This window comes from Chanos chanos, chromosome 15 (assembly GCF_902362185.1).
Source record: "Chanos chanos chromosome 15, fChaCha1.1, whole genome shotgun sequence".
Lineage (NCBI taxonomy): Eukaryota > Metazoa > Chordata > Actinopteri > Gonorynchiformes > Chanidae > Chanos > Chanos chanos.
In genome coordinates, this window is record NC_044509.1 from 8,049,455 (window position 1) to 8,066,657 (window position 17,203).

The 17,203-nt window shown below is 40.2% G+C and overlaps 2 protein-coding genes across 2 annotated transcripts; one reads left to right on the forward strand and one right to left on the reverse strand.

The window, feature by feature from the left end:
• Positions 1–1,671: 1,671 nt before the first annotated feature.
• Positions 1,672–7,391, forward strand: tlx3b (T cell leukemia homeobox 3b). Its single transcript, XM_030793050.1, has 3 exons — positions 1,672–2,125; positions 4,751–4,988; positions 7,178–7,391. The coding sequence occupies exons 1-3, from the start codon at positions 1,672–1,674 to the stop codon at positions 7,389–7,391; spliced, it is 906 nt and encodes a 301-aa protein (XP_030648910.1).
• A 2,248-nt stretch (positions 7,392–9,639) lies between these two features.
• On the reverse strand, positions 9,640–14,656 carry npm1a (nucleophosmin 1a). Its single transcript, XM_030792452.1, is given in 11 exon segments — positions 9,640–10,478; positions 10,595–10,669; positions 10,867–10,986; positions 11,134–11,214; positions 11,335–11,397; positions 11,486–11,527; positions 11,816–11,910; positions 12,457–12,550; positions 12,769–12,888; positions 12,996–13,075; positions 14,575–14,656. Coding segments are annotated over 11 exon segments (861 nt in total). The 5' UTR covers positions 14,615–14,656; the 3' UTR covers positions 9,640–10,427.
• Positions 14,657–17,203: the final 2,547 nt, after the last annotated feature.

Here is a 17,203-nt window from a genome sequence, read left to right on the forward strand (position 1 = left end):
TCTGCAAAAACCACTTATTAAAATTCAAGAACGTCATTAGTTTTTCTTAAACATACGCGCAAATCAGTTTTAATACAATAACCATCAACCTTTCAAATCTATCAAAAATATTTTTCAGGAAAATAGAACCTTTGGATTTCTGGGGAGTTTTGAAACCTTTAAATAAATGCAGTTCTGTGCTACACTGGGCCATAAGAACATTATTAGCAGATCAGGCTACTAAAATGACAGTGGTGATGGTGACGATGATGACGGTTATTATTGCTATTTTTGCTATTGTTGTTATTATTATGAATATTACTATTACTGTTACTACTACTACATATACTACTACTATTGATACTACTGCTGCTATTATTATAATCATAATTATTATTATTATTATTATTATTATTTATAGCGTTGGGACTAGTAATGGTAGTAAAAGTAGCCTACTAGCAGGAATATGAGTAGTGGTCGTAGTATTGACACTGTTGTTGCTTTTGTGCATTTTATCGCTATAATATTTTGATATTTCGATTACTTTATCACAGAATCAGTTCATTTTAATAAAAGACATATAACGACCTGATTCTGATATCAGTCATGTAAAAGGGCAGTGACTGAGTGACAACACTTTGAAGGTAGTAACCAGTAATATGGTAATGAATTTATATACGTTTAAGACAGTGAAGCGGAGTTTCAAAAGTTCACAGATAGCCTATATTAGGAAAGAGGTCGAAAATGGGCATCCCTGGTTTCGTTGCTAGAGGCAGGTAAATTCTGCATTGCTACATCCATAGATGACTAATGCTGGCGCTCGTTTTTAATACACACCAGCTCAGCTTTTCAATGAAGATCAGCATCTAAAATATTAATACTCGAATTAACATGTCCTCAAAAGAGTCCCTAGCTCAAATATCTATTTGTAATATCGATGAGGTTACTGTTTTCCGGTTATGCAATAAATAAGTAGGCCAATAGTAAGTTACAGTTTTATTGAATGCTTATGTTCACATATTCAAATCGTGGAAAGCACGCAAGAAAATGTACAGGGGGCGTCCTGACAACTTATACATTATGGCGTTTTGTCAGCTGGGGAGCCATTTATTTGGAATGCATTATTACAGTAATTTCTGCAGCAGCATCACGTAAATGGCTAATGAACAGAGGATAATATCAATGCCGAAATCGATGTTTTAATAATGAAGAGATGGGTTGTACTGGCTGGACAAGACAGCTAAGAGAACAGACACTGAGGACTTGTTAATGATGTGCGCTTCATAAGAATGATGTCACTTTGGAATGTGATCTCTGTTTCGCCGGTTACAATAAAATATCAGCCAATGAGAAGAGAGGAAACAGTCTTGACCAATCACAACAGGGAAGAAGCGAGTTTGCTTTCTGTAGCTGTGATCAGAGATCTGTCCCGCAATGCCACTGTCCAAAAGATGCGAAGTCCTTGAGCCAAAACTTTTCACTGACTGACTAATCCGTCTGGAGAAGAATTTTCTTTTAAGAAGAATATTTTGTATCACGGGAGCCTGTAGGCTACTTCAGATAAAAAAAAATTAGAAAGATATTTTTAAAAGTTTCATTTAATAACTTCATCGCCCTTGGTTTTTCAATACTTCTGTCCAATACATCCAGAACGTGCTTGCGATAGAAAGTCAGACGGAACAGGGCGCGAGGATGGATCGGGCCTCAAACACAAGTCCTGGTGACAGCAGCGGTACTAGTCAAACATCGCAGCCTGCTCAACACGAGCCCATCAGCTTCGGCATTGACCAGATTCTGAGCGGCACCGACCAAGACAGCTCCCAGCAAAACAATACAAGGAACAGTTCGGATACAAGCAGTAATACGAGCGGAGGTAGTTATCATCTTGGAAGCCCATCCGGAGCGAGTGCAACGCCTTACACAACACTGTCTGGCTCTTTCCACGGTATTGCCGCACCTTACGAAGAGTCCAGCTCGTATGGGATGAATCTAACTCTCGCACCTGGAGGGGTGATACGTGTCCCAGCGCACAGACCCCTGGCTGCAGCAGTGCCTCCACCTATGGCCAGTGCTGTACCTGGACTCGGAAGCATAAGCTTCCCTTGGATGGAGAGCAGCCAACGCTTTGCTAAAGACAGGTTCGCAGGTAAAGAGGAATAAACAATAGGTAACTTTATTTGGCTGGTGTGGGGAACAAATGGGAAGGTTTTACAGTGGATACCTTGTTTCGCTTGAAATCGATAAATCATAGATTCAAAGGGATAAACATACCTCTCAGTGTAATTAAATGCTTTAACCAACTTAAACTGTGATGAAACCCCGTTATCCACGACAGAACTGTTGCAGCTGTAGCCAGTAAATTATAACACCTACCATAGAAATAAATGCCATGAGAAACATTTTATTAAACTTCACAATATCGGTCAAAATATTTGTAATACACGTTCAACTTTACGCTGATAAGAGAAACTGGAGAAGAAGACTAACTTTAACACTTTTCAAAATTACATATGTTGCGGGTTTTAGATAAATATGAAAGGTCGTTTTCATTCTGGACTGAGACTTTTTAAAGTAATTTTAAAATGATTTAATGCTCGCATCCATTGAACCGATCTCTTAAAACATGTTAAATTCGACAGGAATATGACTGACAGAAGAATAAGACTATTTTGAAAAATTGACTCCTTTTTATGATCTTTGAGGCCGAAAAACAGACAGCTGTCTAATGCAACGCTGTTTTTTAAGACTCACATATAGTTGAAACCTAATAATTAATGCGCATGTTATTTTTTTTTTTATTTTAAAGTGCCTTTAGCATCATAGGAATAAATTGTGTAATATACAGCTAATACAGTATAATATCCATATTCATGCCAGATAACATATTTTGCACTGATTATTTTACAAAAACAAATAAAATGCGTTCGGTAAATCTAAGCTTCCCGGATCGTCGAGGATTGTCACGTGATTTTTTTTTAGTTTAAAGTTCACCAGATTGCTCGATTGAAAATTGAGTTTGTGGTGGCCCAGTCAACAGAACAAAGGTGAAGACTGTAAACGCAACGTACTTTTTACGGAGTACAAACGAGAGCCAAAATTAAAACAGTAAATACTCAGAGAGAAAATGAGGATTTGAATTAAGACAAAAGCTTTTCCTCCTGCCGTTCAGCATAGCCTACATAACATTTCACAGATGGCTAGTCTGAACTTTGCTGCATTGCTGAGTTGTAATGCAAATGTTAGTTCTGCGTCTCCTTCGGAAATAGCTTGCTGTATCCATCGCAAATAGCTGCAATAAAAATAGAAAAAAGGTTCAGTGCTAGTTTATGCAATTTAATACTTAACCATGTCTCATATGTGGCGTATGGGCCTACTTTCAGCATTTGTCATATATGATGTTTCTTCATGTGTGCTCTGTCGATGTAGAGTGACAAATTTGATCAAGTATCTCAATCTTTCCGACGTAACCGTCTGTTTCAGAAATTTGATCCAGTTCAGTCACTTCACACAGCAGTCTGTTTGTATTATGGCGAGGGAAGCACATAAGAAACAAAGTAAGTAAGAAAGAAAGAAAGAAAGAAAGAAAGAAAGAAAAATCAAAAGGTGGAAGTAATGAATTCGTCGTCTACTCCAAAGAACTACGTTTTTAAAGCCATTTTGCAATAAGAATGCAGAAGCTTTGTCTGTGTCGAAGTAGCCTATTCATTTGTAAGTAAAAATGAAAAAAAGAACAGAAATGTACAATGTTCATTCAATTCTGTAATATTTTTGTGTATAACTTCACAGACGAAGGGTAAAAAACTGCGTTACTCGATGTTCCGGGACTGACTGACGCTTGGCTAAAATATGCATAATACGTGTGTGTGAATAATCTTTTTAAAACCGTCAAGTCACCTGCTCTCGAGTATCTGCTCTGGTAGAAGAGCTGTCACATTTATCACGAGCCCTCTTTATCCCCCAGCCAGCAGAGAATGCAATGCAGTTATAAAGTGACATCAATATTTTAGCAGGGTTATGTATGACTGCCTGTGGGGGATTTCTTTGGTCCCAAGACTTCAGTGAAGAGACTTTCCCTAAATAAATAAACGACGGATGCAGCATATTTCTCTCATTAGCCGCATTCATTTTAAAATTTATTTTGAAACCTACACTGGAGTATGCGCGTAGTGTCAGCCCTGTGAGACATTGTCAAGGGTCTGAAATGGCATGTTTTATCGAATGGCATTCTTTAAAAAAGCGCACCTCCAGTAGTATCAATAAAAGAAAAATCTCATTAGGATTAAGCAGACATAGCTTGATGTTTGAAATTTGTAATTTTAAGGTTAACCCAGTTTACAGTCACGTACTTTGGTTTTAAGTAAAGTTACCTCTGTGCTGAGATTATTATTTATATCCATCAATTATTAACTTATTTTAAACATAAAAATACTCTTTATTGTAATAATACAAAAAATAACATCATACACTGGGGATGATACTGAGGAAAGAACCCTAATATTTGCTTCTGTCATTTAATCTTGCATAATATTACATGAATGTGCCTCCACTTTTGGTGAGGCGTCTGAATTATAGAAAATATTTTTGAAAAGGGTAGAGATACCATAAAGAAAATGCTTTTTGCCTTTATATCAAGCAATCTCTTCTTTTTACACGGACCTCTGAAAAATTCTGAGTGTGAGACAATGGCAGTCCCATGAACATGTTCTTATGTTCTCTTTTCTCTCTCCCTGTCTTATTTTAACCCTCTTCCCTAACCCCAAAATGCTCTTAGCTGCTCTGACACCCTTCACAGTCACGAGGCGCATTGGTCACCCCTACCAGAACCGCACACCACCCAAGAGGAAGAAGCCTCGTACCTCCTTTTCCCGGGTGCAGATTTGTGAGTTGGAAAAACGCTTCCACCGACAGAAGTACTTGGCCAGTGCGGAGCGTGCAGCGTTGGCCAAAACTCTGAAGATGACTGATGCACAGGTCAAAACCTGGTTCCAGAACCGTCGGACCAAGTGGAGGTGAGACAGATAGACATAGGGCAGACACACACACACACACACACACACACACACAGAGGGAAAGAGAGAGAGAGAGAGAGAGAGAGAGAGAGAGAGAGAGAGAGTCAGGATATATGATATATGGATGTGTTGTAAAGCAAACTGATGGATAATGGACTTCAAGTTTATCGTTGGTCTTACATATCTCTTAAAAGGCCCAGAGGCCTCTAATGCTCTCTATACTTTACCTTAACTCTGTTTATCCATCATGTTATAACAGCCACAGTAACAACGGTTGTTTCAAATGTACTTTCTGTATCAAGTATCTAAAACCAGTCAACCAACAACGTGGTATTATTTAATACAAACAAGTATCAGTGGAACTACTCTTATATTAAACCATATCAAAAAAATTCCAGCTATCCATCTCCTATTTCGTTGCTTCTAACTGACACAGTGAGATTCACTGGAATAAGTAACATGAGTGTTGTTTATTGTGCAGTAATATGATATTGTAAACTTGAAGCATAGCTGGTGTTTGATGATTTCTGCACTACTTAACGCCCAATTAAACTACGCTTATGTCTGAAATATTTTTTTTTTCTTAATTTCAGTAACGTTTTTACATACCCAGGCACACGGTTGAGTCTATCTGATAAATACAGTGGTCAAATTAAGAGATTGGTCGCTATAGGAATTTAGACCACCCCCGAATCAATTACGAGATTGCCCGTTGTACTGCTTAATTCACGATACCAGCTATAACAGTTAGGCTCGCTAATGTGTGACTTTGAACAGCAATATTTCTGTCAGCCAGTTTCATGACAATAACGATTAAATCAAGGATACTTTCAAATCGAAGGTTTCTTTCAAATCAGTCTTTTATCATTAATATCATCGTTGATATAGGTTACACTAGTGCTACTGTTGACCTTAAAGAGCCAGCCGACTTATGACACATAGCCTTGCCTATGTCATAATGTTAAGTTCACGCTAAAAAGCTTATATCTTTACAGCTACCTAACTTTGAAAACAGCCTGTAGCACAGGTTTAAATAGCACCGTGCAAGCCCAAAACAGCTGCCGTTAAACGATGTGCTAAATCAGTATCGGTTTATATGAGCTAAAATATGGACTGGGATGTTCGTACCCAAAAGCAATAGATCAACCGAAACAAAGAAAACGACGTAATTTTACTGCGCAGAAGATTGACTATAAAATTACTTTACACTCACTCTCTCTCTCTCTCTCTCTCTCTCTCACACACACACACACACATATACATACATGCATACAAACATACACACACACACACACACATTTGTATATATATATATAACACTTCGCGATCCCAGGAGCATTGTCTTTCTCGTCACAATTTCGCGGCAACTATTAAATCAGTCTGAATTATGAACGACGAGCGAGTGTCTCTGCTACTGGTCCTTGTTTCGTGTGAAGTGGGCAATCCCCAATGAGCGACTATACACGTTTTCTAGTATCTTCTGGGAAGTGAGTGTCAGATATTGTCCATTACTCAACATTTGTAGATTTACAGCCTGCTTCATGACAAAGGCCTTATCTCAGTGTTGGTTCATCCTGAGAAAATGTAAACTGAGGAAGCTATAAAGATAAAATATTTTGCATCTATTACATTATATCCACGAATGTTCCTCTGATATTGTTGAATTGCATTAATACACGTACATGTTGGCTAAAATTGAATGACTTCGAGTTTTCTTGATTTGTGCGAAATTGAGGGCTGAACGGTTTTTGTAATTTTTGCCATCAAATGTTGGATGCGCTGCAATGAAGCTGTCCTGTTCACAAAGACACTGATTTTCCACCTCACATCCTGCTGATTTGAGTATGTTTCTATGATTTCACTGGATCCAAAGTGCAAGCAGCACATTTTCCATCATGAGTAAACGATAAAAGGGCTGGCTTTAGCACCAGGCCTGACCAGTCTCATCAGCTCAACCATATTCTCTACGTATACAATGAAACATCTTGAACCGGGTATTTTTCATTGTGAGGTTGTGGTATGCCAGTTGGGAGGTATTTTTTTCTTCCCCCTCCGTGTCATGGTTCAGACTAGGAATGCGACTCTTTAAGCAGCTTGTGTTATAGAGATCCCACTTGGTACTACCTCTAGGCGAATAAATCTCTTGGAATGATCTACATCCTGTTCTCACTCCTTTTCTCCCCTGACAGACGACAAACGGCCGAGGAGCGCGAGGCAGAGCGTCAGCAGGCCAATCGGCTCATGATCCAACTCCAACACGACGCTTTCCAGAAGTCTCTGAGTGACTCGGTACCAGCCGACCCGCTGTGCATTCACAACTCGTCGCTGTTTGCCCTGCAGAACCTGCAGCCGTGGGCTAGCGATGAAAGCAACAAGCTTGGGGGCGTGACTGCATTAGTATGAGTGACGGATCCTGGAGAACACACACTCTCTCTCATTGGTTTGGCGGCGTAATGGTTGACAGTGTCTATATCTAATTATGAGACTTTTGTAAAGAGATTGTAAGATGGCCCCGAAATTTAATGGCATCGGCAGAGATTCGCAGCTGATTTTGATGCCCTTTTATACAAAGGCTTTCATTGTGCGTCACATCGAGTCAGGACGTTATATAGAGACCTACAGAGAGGCAAAGGTCAGAGGTTCTTTAGCTGGCTTCTACCTCTGGACCAACATATTGGCCAACTGATGGTTCACAGATTCGTTGATCTGCTCCCTCCCTCTTTCCATATGTCTCTCTTTACCTCTATCGCTCATCTCTCCATCTCTCTCTCTGAGCACCAGAGTGCAGATTTCATGAAGGGGTGAGAAATAATACAAAAGATGTATTATTCATAACATGTGCTGCATGAGCTCCATGACTTGTCCCTCCCTTGACATGCACATGGTATGACAATGGTAATGCTGGCTATAAATGTTTGCATACTGGTGGAGGGGCAAAATAAGTCTTCAGCAGTCAGTCTAACCAAGATCCGGTCTCCCTCACGCACAGGTCAACTTCGGTTTCGGCTTGGTCCGACACCTTCATTCGGAAGACCTCACTTACACCTTTATTACTCTGGGTGTTGACGTTTACATGATTTAAATAAGGTTTAAGGGCTATTCTGCTGCTTTACAGTAAACATGTACTCAGACGTTGAGTATTATCACCAAGAATTTTGCGTGGAACACTTGGAATCAGCCCGTGAAAGTGATGAAGATTACCTTAGCCGTGAGTGTCAGTCGCTCAAAGAAGGAAATCACTCGAGTATTCAAACGATCAAAGAATTTTTCGCAAGTACTTACAATCTGTCTGGGATCTGACAGTTGAGAGAGGTTAAGTTTATGACTCCTTTCAGATGTTTATGACTCCATCTCTCCAGGACTCCTATGAGATAGGGGTGCTGTTGTGTTAAAATCCATGTATCATACTTTGTATTTAATATGTAAATAACAAAAAGTGTAATAAACATGACCATTTTTGGCACACATTCTGCCTGGTTTGCCTTCTTTTTTAGGGGGGGGGGGGTGTTTGAAACTTTAACGCCTCCCTTTCCCGACAACGCAGCGTCACCCTGTTACAAGCCTTTAGTGTGTGAGAGGCTGTGGTCTCGGCATGACCGGTCATACACAGACAGATAAACTCTCACAAACATTGAGTTGGTGTTTGAATGTACACGATTATGCCTGCCACAGCAAAGAAGCACTTAAGTCTTCACAGAGATAGATGAGAGATCCTGTGGGACCATAAAAATGCCTTTATGCCCTCCGCTCCCTCATCCCCTCTGAGTGCTGACTCTTAGGAATTGACCCATTTTAAAGGGCTGGGTGGGGGTAAATGGAAGGTGTCCATTATAAAGTGATTTAACATAGTCCTTCACATTATAATACTTTTAAAGCTTCCGTAGGTGAACCTGAACGACCAGCTCGGGTCTGTTCCTGAACCGTCTGCCGGCTCTGCTTTGTGCCAGTTCCGATTTTTCAGAACTAGCCAAGAGGCAGAGGACAGCAGAAATAGCTTGTTTCTTTACTGTACAGATGGCCATTTGGGAGAGCAACCATTAATAAAAACTCCTCCTCAAGCTAATTGATACAGGAAATCTACTGACCTCCTGGACTCTCTCCAAGTCTTTTGGGAGGATGACATCACACGAAGCACAGCATAAAAAGCTTTTTTGCTATGAATGAGTGATGCATCAGCACCATCTACTGTATGGAAGGTGTAACACCACCTACATTACCAATTCCACTAAATGTTCCTCAGTCATCTACTTCTGCTTGGATCAACTGACCGTAGACACAAAACGCAGAGCGAGAGAGTCTAGTGTTTGTGTTCATTGAATAAAATATGAAAAAAAAAAGAATCTTTCTACAGACATTCTAGTACAGAGGAGAGGGACTCTCTCGAAACTCACCATTGTACTGAACTTTAAGGGGGAAATACTACGCAAAACTTTGTTTTTCCTAAATTTTTTACAGAGGATATGCTGACTCACCAATGACTTAAATTTTTGCAGAATTAGGTAAACTAAATGCACCCTGGTGTCAGTTAACATTGACATGAAGTTAAAAGTGACTAGTTTCACCTTGTAAAACAGTGCCTAAACCAAAAACACTAAGCAGAATGCACCATTAATCCTCAGAGTCACAAAGGTTTCCCAGTTCACCATCGCGCTAAATTTACTGCGACACTTTCCGAAAACTTTTATTGAAATGGGTGTGGTGGGAGAACAAAAAAGCACAACGTGCTTTCAAATTAAAACAGAAAGGAAAAAAAAAAAAATCAAAGTGGACAGAATAATTTCTTATTCTAGCTGGTACACCCTCGACCAAAGCATGTACTAGCACGAGCAGAGACACTTGAAACTTGGTATATTACACCTTATGCACAATTGCAGTTGGGATGAAACTCATGACAATTTAAGTACAAAAATACAGCAGGCCCTGAAATTCTCTTTCAGTTAAACTGCAATCGTTTCACAACGTTGAGTTACATGTTCTTTTCCTTCATGTGGCTCAACCCCTGACTAGACACACCAATGAACAGAAGTTTTGCTGGACAGATAACATTTAACATCTCGCTAACGCAGAGCTGTTGTTATCAGCTATGTGCATCTTCACAAACAGAAGTTTAACAGTTTAAACAGGCATTATTCCAACATTTGTTGACAGTGGAATCACTTCTATTGTCCTTGAGTGTACAGTCCAATGGGCTGGAGATACATTCTCTCCAGGGCGACCGGGCTGCCAATCAAAGCAAACCGTTCATGGGGGTACGGGAGGGAGGGTCAGAGGTATGTTTGTTACCGCGGGGACAGAGCGAGTAAGGTAGTCACTTTTGGAATGGCACGGATTGACACTGAAAAAGTCCAAAAGGGGTCTCCAAAGAGAAGCAAAACAAAAACAAACAAAAAAAAGAATTAAAAAATAAGAGCTAATAATTTAGCAAAGTAAAAGGCTCGATCATTTCTTGTCCTGCACGGTCTGCCTCCACTTCCACAGTTCCTCGATAGTCTTTAAAAAAAAAGAAAGAAAGAAGTTTTAAAACCTTTGCAAACCTTCTGTTATTGTAGGCTAAGAAATGAAACAGAACTAAAAAAGAAGAAAGACTGTCCACTTAGTGTCCATACCTTAGCATCAGTGACTTTGAAACCATGTTTAACATAGTTCTCAAACTTCTGTTGCACTTTTGGTAATGACATTCCCTAAGGGAAGAGAGAGGAAAAAAAAATTGCATTATCTTCAAAAGCATTATATAAAGCCAACTTTTCATTACGCAGGCTGAAAATATGATCACATATTCACAAAAACACACACACACACACAAATATATAAAAATGCAAAGATGAGATACCACAGACATGTGTCAATGCTCTATTTAAATGCCATTAAAGACGCCAACCTTCTCCACCGCAGCCATCATCTTGGCCTTCGCCTCCGCTACAGAGAGAGGGGCTTTGGGTGTCTGGGGCGTTTTGGGAGTCTGTGCCTTCTTGTTGTCTTTGTTCTTGGCGTCAGGTGTCTTTGCCTGAGTTAGCAGATGGAAAAAAATAAAATAAAGCAAACAGTTCTCATCATAAGGAAGGCTGCGTTTGGTATGATAAAAGGAGGGATTCTGTTAAAGAAAGGTTGAGTGAGAGAGAGAGAGAGAGAGAGAGAGAGCGCGTACTTGTTTTGCCGCTGGGGTACTGGTTTTGGCGCTCTTTCCATTCTGAGCGGGAGTCTGGGGTTTGGACGGAACATTCTTGGGCTGAAAAGTAAAGGGATTTCAAACGCATGTGTCATTACGTTCACACTCAATGCCGCGCCACAGTTTAAATGCATTTTATCCACTCAAATGCAACGCGGGGAAGGGGCAACCTCATCCTACCTTCACTGGCGTCTCCTCTTCACTTTCTTCATCTTCCTCATCATCTTCATCCTCATCATCCTCCTCATCATCCCTGGTAAAAAAGCACATATATAATCCCTAATCTGGCCATTATTCTTTGATCTATCATCAATGTGCTTGACAGTCATACTTACTCATCATCCTCATCCTCATCTTCCATCTTCATTTTTTTCTGTGGATCCAAAAGAGAAACATTAGCATTTGATGTTCTTAGTCAGAAGGGGTTTGGTCAATAGAGGAATATGGTCTGAACAGTTAATTTGTTTTGTTTATCTGTCATCTAATTGCAGCCATTATAGCAGGTTTTAAAAACATTTGTAATAATCACACTGCGTTATTTTATTGTTACGATAAAACATTTAAGAACTGAAACAGAACAGAATACGACGGCCTAGACCATAATGAATAATAAATGATTTCGGAAGATGCTCTGGAGAGCCTGGATTACGTAGAGACTTACCGCTGCTTTCCCGTCAGCAGCTGCTGGCCTCTTCTTGGCCACTTTCATGTCTTCCTCATCTTCGTCTTCATCAAAGGACTGGTCTTCCCCCACAACTAAAACAAGAGAGACAAAGTTAGACTGATATCACATAAAAAGCATGTCTTATTTCAGAAACAAATATAATGGTTCGTGTACTCAGGAATACTGAAAACAATTACAGAGATGCATTTCTCAGTCACACAACTTGAGCTGAATTGAAGTCGTTCAACGGAAAAACAGCTAAAGAAAAATTCGATTTGATAGTCTAGACCTTTGCCTCCAATTATATGACTGATAATCCTGCTCTGTGGAATTTCCCTCATCCTCACAAAAGTAATCGCTGAATAAGAGTGGGCGAGTGCGTGGGTGGGGGGCAATTCAAAAACATGAAACATGGAGATAATCAAATTGGACCCTGAAAGCCAATTATAACTAGAAAAGCATGCACACAAGTATCACAGCAAGAGTTCCACTCTCCTGAGAGGCATGTATGAGGTCATACCGGGGTACTTGCACGTAGTCCCCTACAGGACGCTGTGATGAGTATAGTTGTGTATGTGCTATAGTGCTAACACACAGTGGTCTACGGGACACTGTGCTGAGTGCAGATGTGTACTTACTGACGAGGTGCTGTCCACTAATGTGGACTGGACCTGAGCCTGACCGCAAGCGGAACACGACGGGGGGTGTGATCTCAAAACCACCAAGGCATACCTGCACAAACCAAACACACATACATTTTTTATACACACACACACACACACTATAAATACAGAGAATAAAACAAACACTTCTGCCTTCTGATTTTTCATTCATCTGCCTTGGGGAGGTTGAACAACATACTCTTAAACTGTCAGACATTTACATAAACAACTTCATTTCCAGTAGAATAATTGACAAAGGGAGTGTGAACAAAGTTCCAAAAGACTTACACTTGGCAAGGAGGAGGGCTTCACTGTGGCTAAAACAGCCTTGACCTTTTGGCCTTCTGAGTCCTGACCCTCGACCTCCACAATGTTCAACTCGTCTTTAGTGCTGGGGTCAACGCATACCTGGCAAAACATGGTACTGATTGGACTAATATATACACACAAATGTGTGTGTACACACACCTGATGTGATGGGGGAAGTAAAATATCGGCAGTGAAACAGAACATACCATCCGGAGGGAGAGCTGGTGGTCAAAATCATCGTCTTCTGGGTTGAAAACGACATCCTTCCCAGATTTCAGTTCACAGCCTAGGAATGAAAGATTTTTTTTTCAGAATAACAAAAGGCCAAGAATGCACGTGGTCAAAAGTCAAAGAAGAAAACACACATTTAAAACAACTTAATCAAAATACTGAAGTGAAACATTTGAATTTACATATCAATTTCAAACATTCAGCTGAATGAAAATGCAACCAAACCATGTGTACTGTTTTAAGAAATGTGCTTGCTACGACAAAGACAATGGTACCCAAAAAAAAAAAAAAAGTATATATTTCCCAAAGACAAAGAAATAAAATCAGTTCAGTGCAGTCCTCTTGAAACGTGGTTGCTTCAAGTCCGGATCTGAATGACTCAACGGGTCGTGTAAGGTAAACTGGCAGGCCAACACTTCTCAGGTTACAGCCACGTGCTGATCTAGCGTGTAGCGGGGCATGCCGCGGGCTAAAAGAATAGCTTCAGAACTGAACCTCTGAATCTGTGTTCTGTGAGTAGCTGACAACTTTACTTACGAGGACAACGGGGCAAAAAACGATAAATCAGATTTTAAGTGAAATATCAAGTCGTGGGGCGGACGAGGGAGCCCCCAGACACGTGAACACCTACCAAAATTGAACTTTAAGTTTAATTAACTTTAGCTGCTTGACTATACCACTACTTTCCAGAATTTAAAGTAGAGGGAAACCTATATATCACGGGTTAAAGGGGAAATTGCTGACCGCCCTTTCCCTGAATCCATTCGCTGATTACAGTAATTTAGCTAACATAACTTGAAATTGACAACACAGCGTGCATGGCTAAATGTCGTTCAAATACACTTTTCAAAACTTTGATCCTCTCAAATCCTGTATTAAACTCAAAAGCAGTGAATAACATTACAAAATTTAAATGCCATTTGCATGCGGTCATAGCAAAATGACGCCATTTTGACGGCTTCAGTCACACGTGTTCAGACAAGGCTGCACTTCGCTGGAAGCGACCGAGTGCTCACATGTGACAAGACTTTTCCTCTCATACAAGCACAGAAACATCAATCGACAAGTAAATAAAAGACAACTTACTGACGACAAGCGTCTCATAACATAAGACTTAAGTGTAAGCTAAAACACACAGAACTCCCCCCAGGTAGCTAGTGCTGTTACAGCAAACCGGTTAGCAAGCATGGTGATGCGCCCACTCAGCTTTGTAGCACACGTGAAAGCTACTACCCTTTAATATGTGTGACTGATATCACGGCAAGAAAATGCTACTCAAACGCTCCCCAAATCAAACAGTTGATGCTAATTATCCAAACTATTTTAGGTGACAACAAATTGGAATCAAGTTATTCAGATAATGGTAGCTAACCTGGGATGTTCAATATTTGGTCACTTAGCCGGCCAGCTAGTTAGCTAACTAAGCTAACTTTGCTTTAAAACCTTAATGCTGGCACACTGGCCCAACACTTTTACATACCAAACGCGCTAACATAAACAGATTATCATTCGTTTTTGACTCCATAACACGAAACTTAAAGTTAAAAACCCTACCATAGAGGAATGTCTGCGGTCCCATCTGTTCAAGATCCATGTTGTCAGCTCGCGTCTTTCTAGAAAGCGCCGGTGTACTGAGATGCACTCTGAAGCACGAGAGACATACTAACCCGCCCTAAGGTAGTCACGCCTCTTACACGAGGAATGTGGGATGAACCTGATTTCTGTCCAATGATTAAAGGCTATCCAGCTAATATGCGACAAGGGGGCGGGCTAGTTGGTTCAGATAAACGTATCTTGATGATTGACACGTCCCCGCGACCCTAATTAGGATAAGCGGCTTTGAGAATGAATGAATGAATGAACGACACACGTCTGCATACTATTAATAAATGACAGCAGAGCAGAAATGCACAAATTTGTACTGCTCATAGTTTTTATTTTTTCTTTTCTTCTTTTTTTCTGGATCTTGTTACTTGTATAAAGCCAAAAAACAGATTTTCTACCACCTAGCCAAACTGTCGTCAGAAGCTGAATAAAGCTTTAATGTACCGGAAAAGTCTGTAACAAGGACATTTCGAAATGAGTACTGCATTTTGAACTCTGAATTGAGTTTCTCTAATCAAAACACGATGGGGTCCAGGACTGGTTTTCTGATGAATTCGCTCATGATGACTATTCACTGTCAGCAAAACAAAATCTGAAATTACTGTGTGGCGCTATACAGCCCATATCCGCATGTGTGACTGATTAAATTAATATCAAGTGTCAGTAGGTAATAATATTAATATTACTAAGTATATATGTTGGACATAGGGAAGAACTAGAGAAAGTCATTCATTTTACTCACACCAGCATCTTAATGGGAGCCAAAGGCTTTATGATTTCTTGGATAAAACCTATTTTTGTAACAAAATGTAACACAGAGGCAGAGCGAATTATACAGTGACAATCCTGGGGAGGGGGGGGGTGTCAACTTCTTCTCCAGGGCTATATAGCATAGGATATATACATTTTTTGACCCCCCCCCCACCCAAACCATTATTTTTACCTCTTTTTTTGGGGGGGGGGTGCCAAGTTTTAATTAGAGGGGGTAATTCGAACCCTGCACAGAGGGGGAAAGAAACATTTTAGGAAACCATCTGCAGTAGGATCAGTGTTGTGCACAATTTTTTTGTTTGTTTACAATTCATATTTTTGTTTATTGTCAAATATGTTTAGCATTATGCAACTTAAAGTATATCTCCATCTTCCAGAGTCCATTCTGTATGTTAGTCTTTCTGTTCCAAAGGAAGTTTTAAGATGATGCACCAGAATCGTTCTTCTCTCACAAGTGTGATTGTGTTTAGATTACAGTCTTCACTGGTTATACCATTGCATTGATGTATCCAAGAACTTGCTTATTAATTAACAACATACCTTTTATTAGACATTGAGTGACCTGGCACTGACTGAACATATGACATGATTTTGACTGACATTAATCTGATTTCCTAATTTATTTACACTTGTGCAAATGACACATCAGAGCAAGTCAGATGGAGAGCTTCAACTGACACTAATTGAGTATCACTAACATATTTATTGTTTTTGAATTATTCCTACCTCCATAGCTCTTATACGGATGCCCATACAAATGCAGGCTCACAAATGCATGCGCACACATTCTTACATATTTAAACCCACTCACACACATATCTCATTTTGTTCAAATGTCCATTTTCACCCTAAACAATTTGCCAGAAAGATGGTGAACTCAAGCCCAGTTTTGCAGACTGACACGAACCTGAACGGACAGCTGACAAGCAGCAGTAACAACAATACAACAACACGGTCATGTCAACATAACAAATTACGATACAGTACAATAAAAACAAATTTCTCAGTTCAGGAGATAATACATAGATCCCACGTGTATAAGATAAATAAATTATTAAATGCATCAAATCTATAACTTTATGACATATTTAATGTACCTACACTCACAGGCCAAAGTTGTCCTCAAGCAAATTAAACAGCATATTTCCTCTGGCTAAATCATGCAGGTTCTTTTGGCAAAAAGAAAAAAGAAAAAAGAAAAAAAAAAAAGAAAGAAATGAAATGAACAGAAAAAGACTCTTCACAGGCAGCGTGCTGCTTTCCGCTAGCCTCGTAGGTGCAGATCCAGAAAAGGACAGCTAGAGGGAGTCCTTGAGCTTAAAGTCCATTTATGGGAGTTACATTTGCACTCCATTTTTGCACAAGGAATAGGGGTTGACGAAAAGGTTATAAGCAGTGCCCATCTCCACAGGTGGACTGGCCTGTAATTCATGCGCTGATATTAGACAGACATCGATGAGCCCAGTCTTGTGTTTATAGATATGTTTTTTATAGAAGCACAGATAGTTTTCAGTGGGCAGGTCCTTTCATAGTACACACACGCTGGACATATACTGCATTACTCCACAGAGTGGAGAGAGAGAAACAGTGAGCCCTCACCACACCCACACACCTACACACCTACACACCCATACACCTACATCCGCACCCATTCACACACCCACACCTACACACCCACACACCTACACACCCACACACCTACACACCCACACATCTACATCCGCACCCATTCACACACCCACACACCCACACCTACATCCGCACCCATTCACACACCCACACACCTACACACCTACACACCCACACA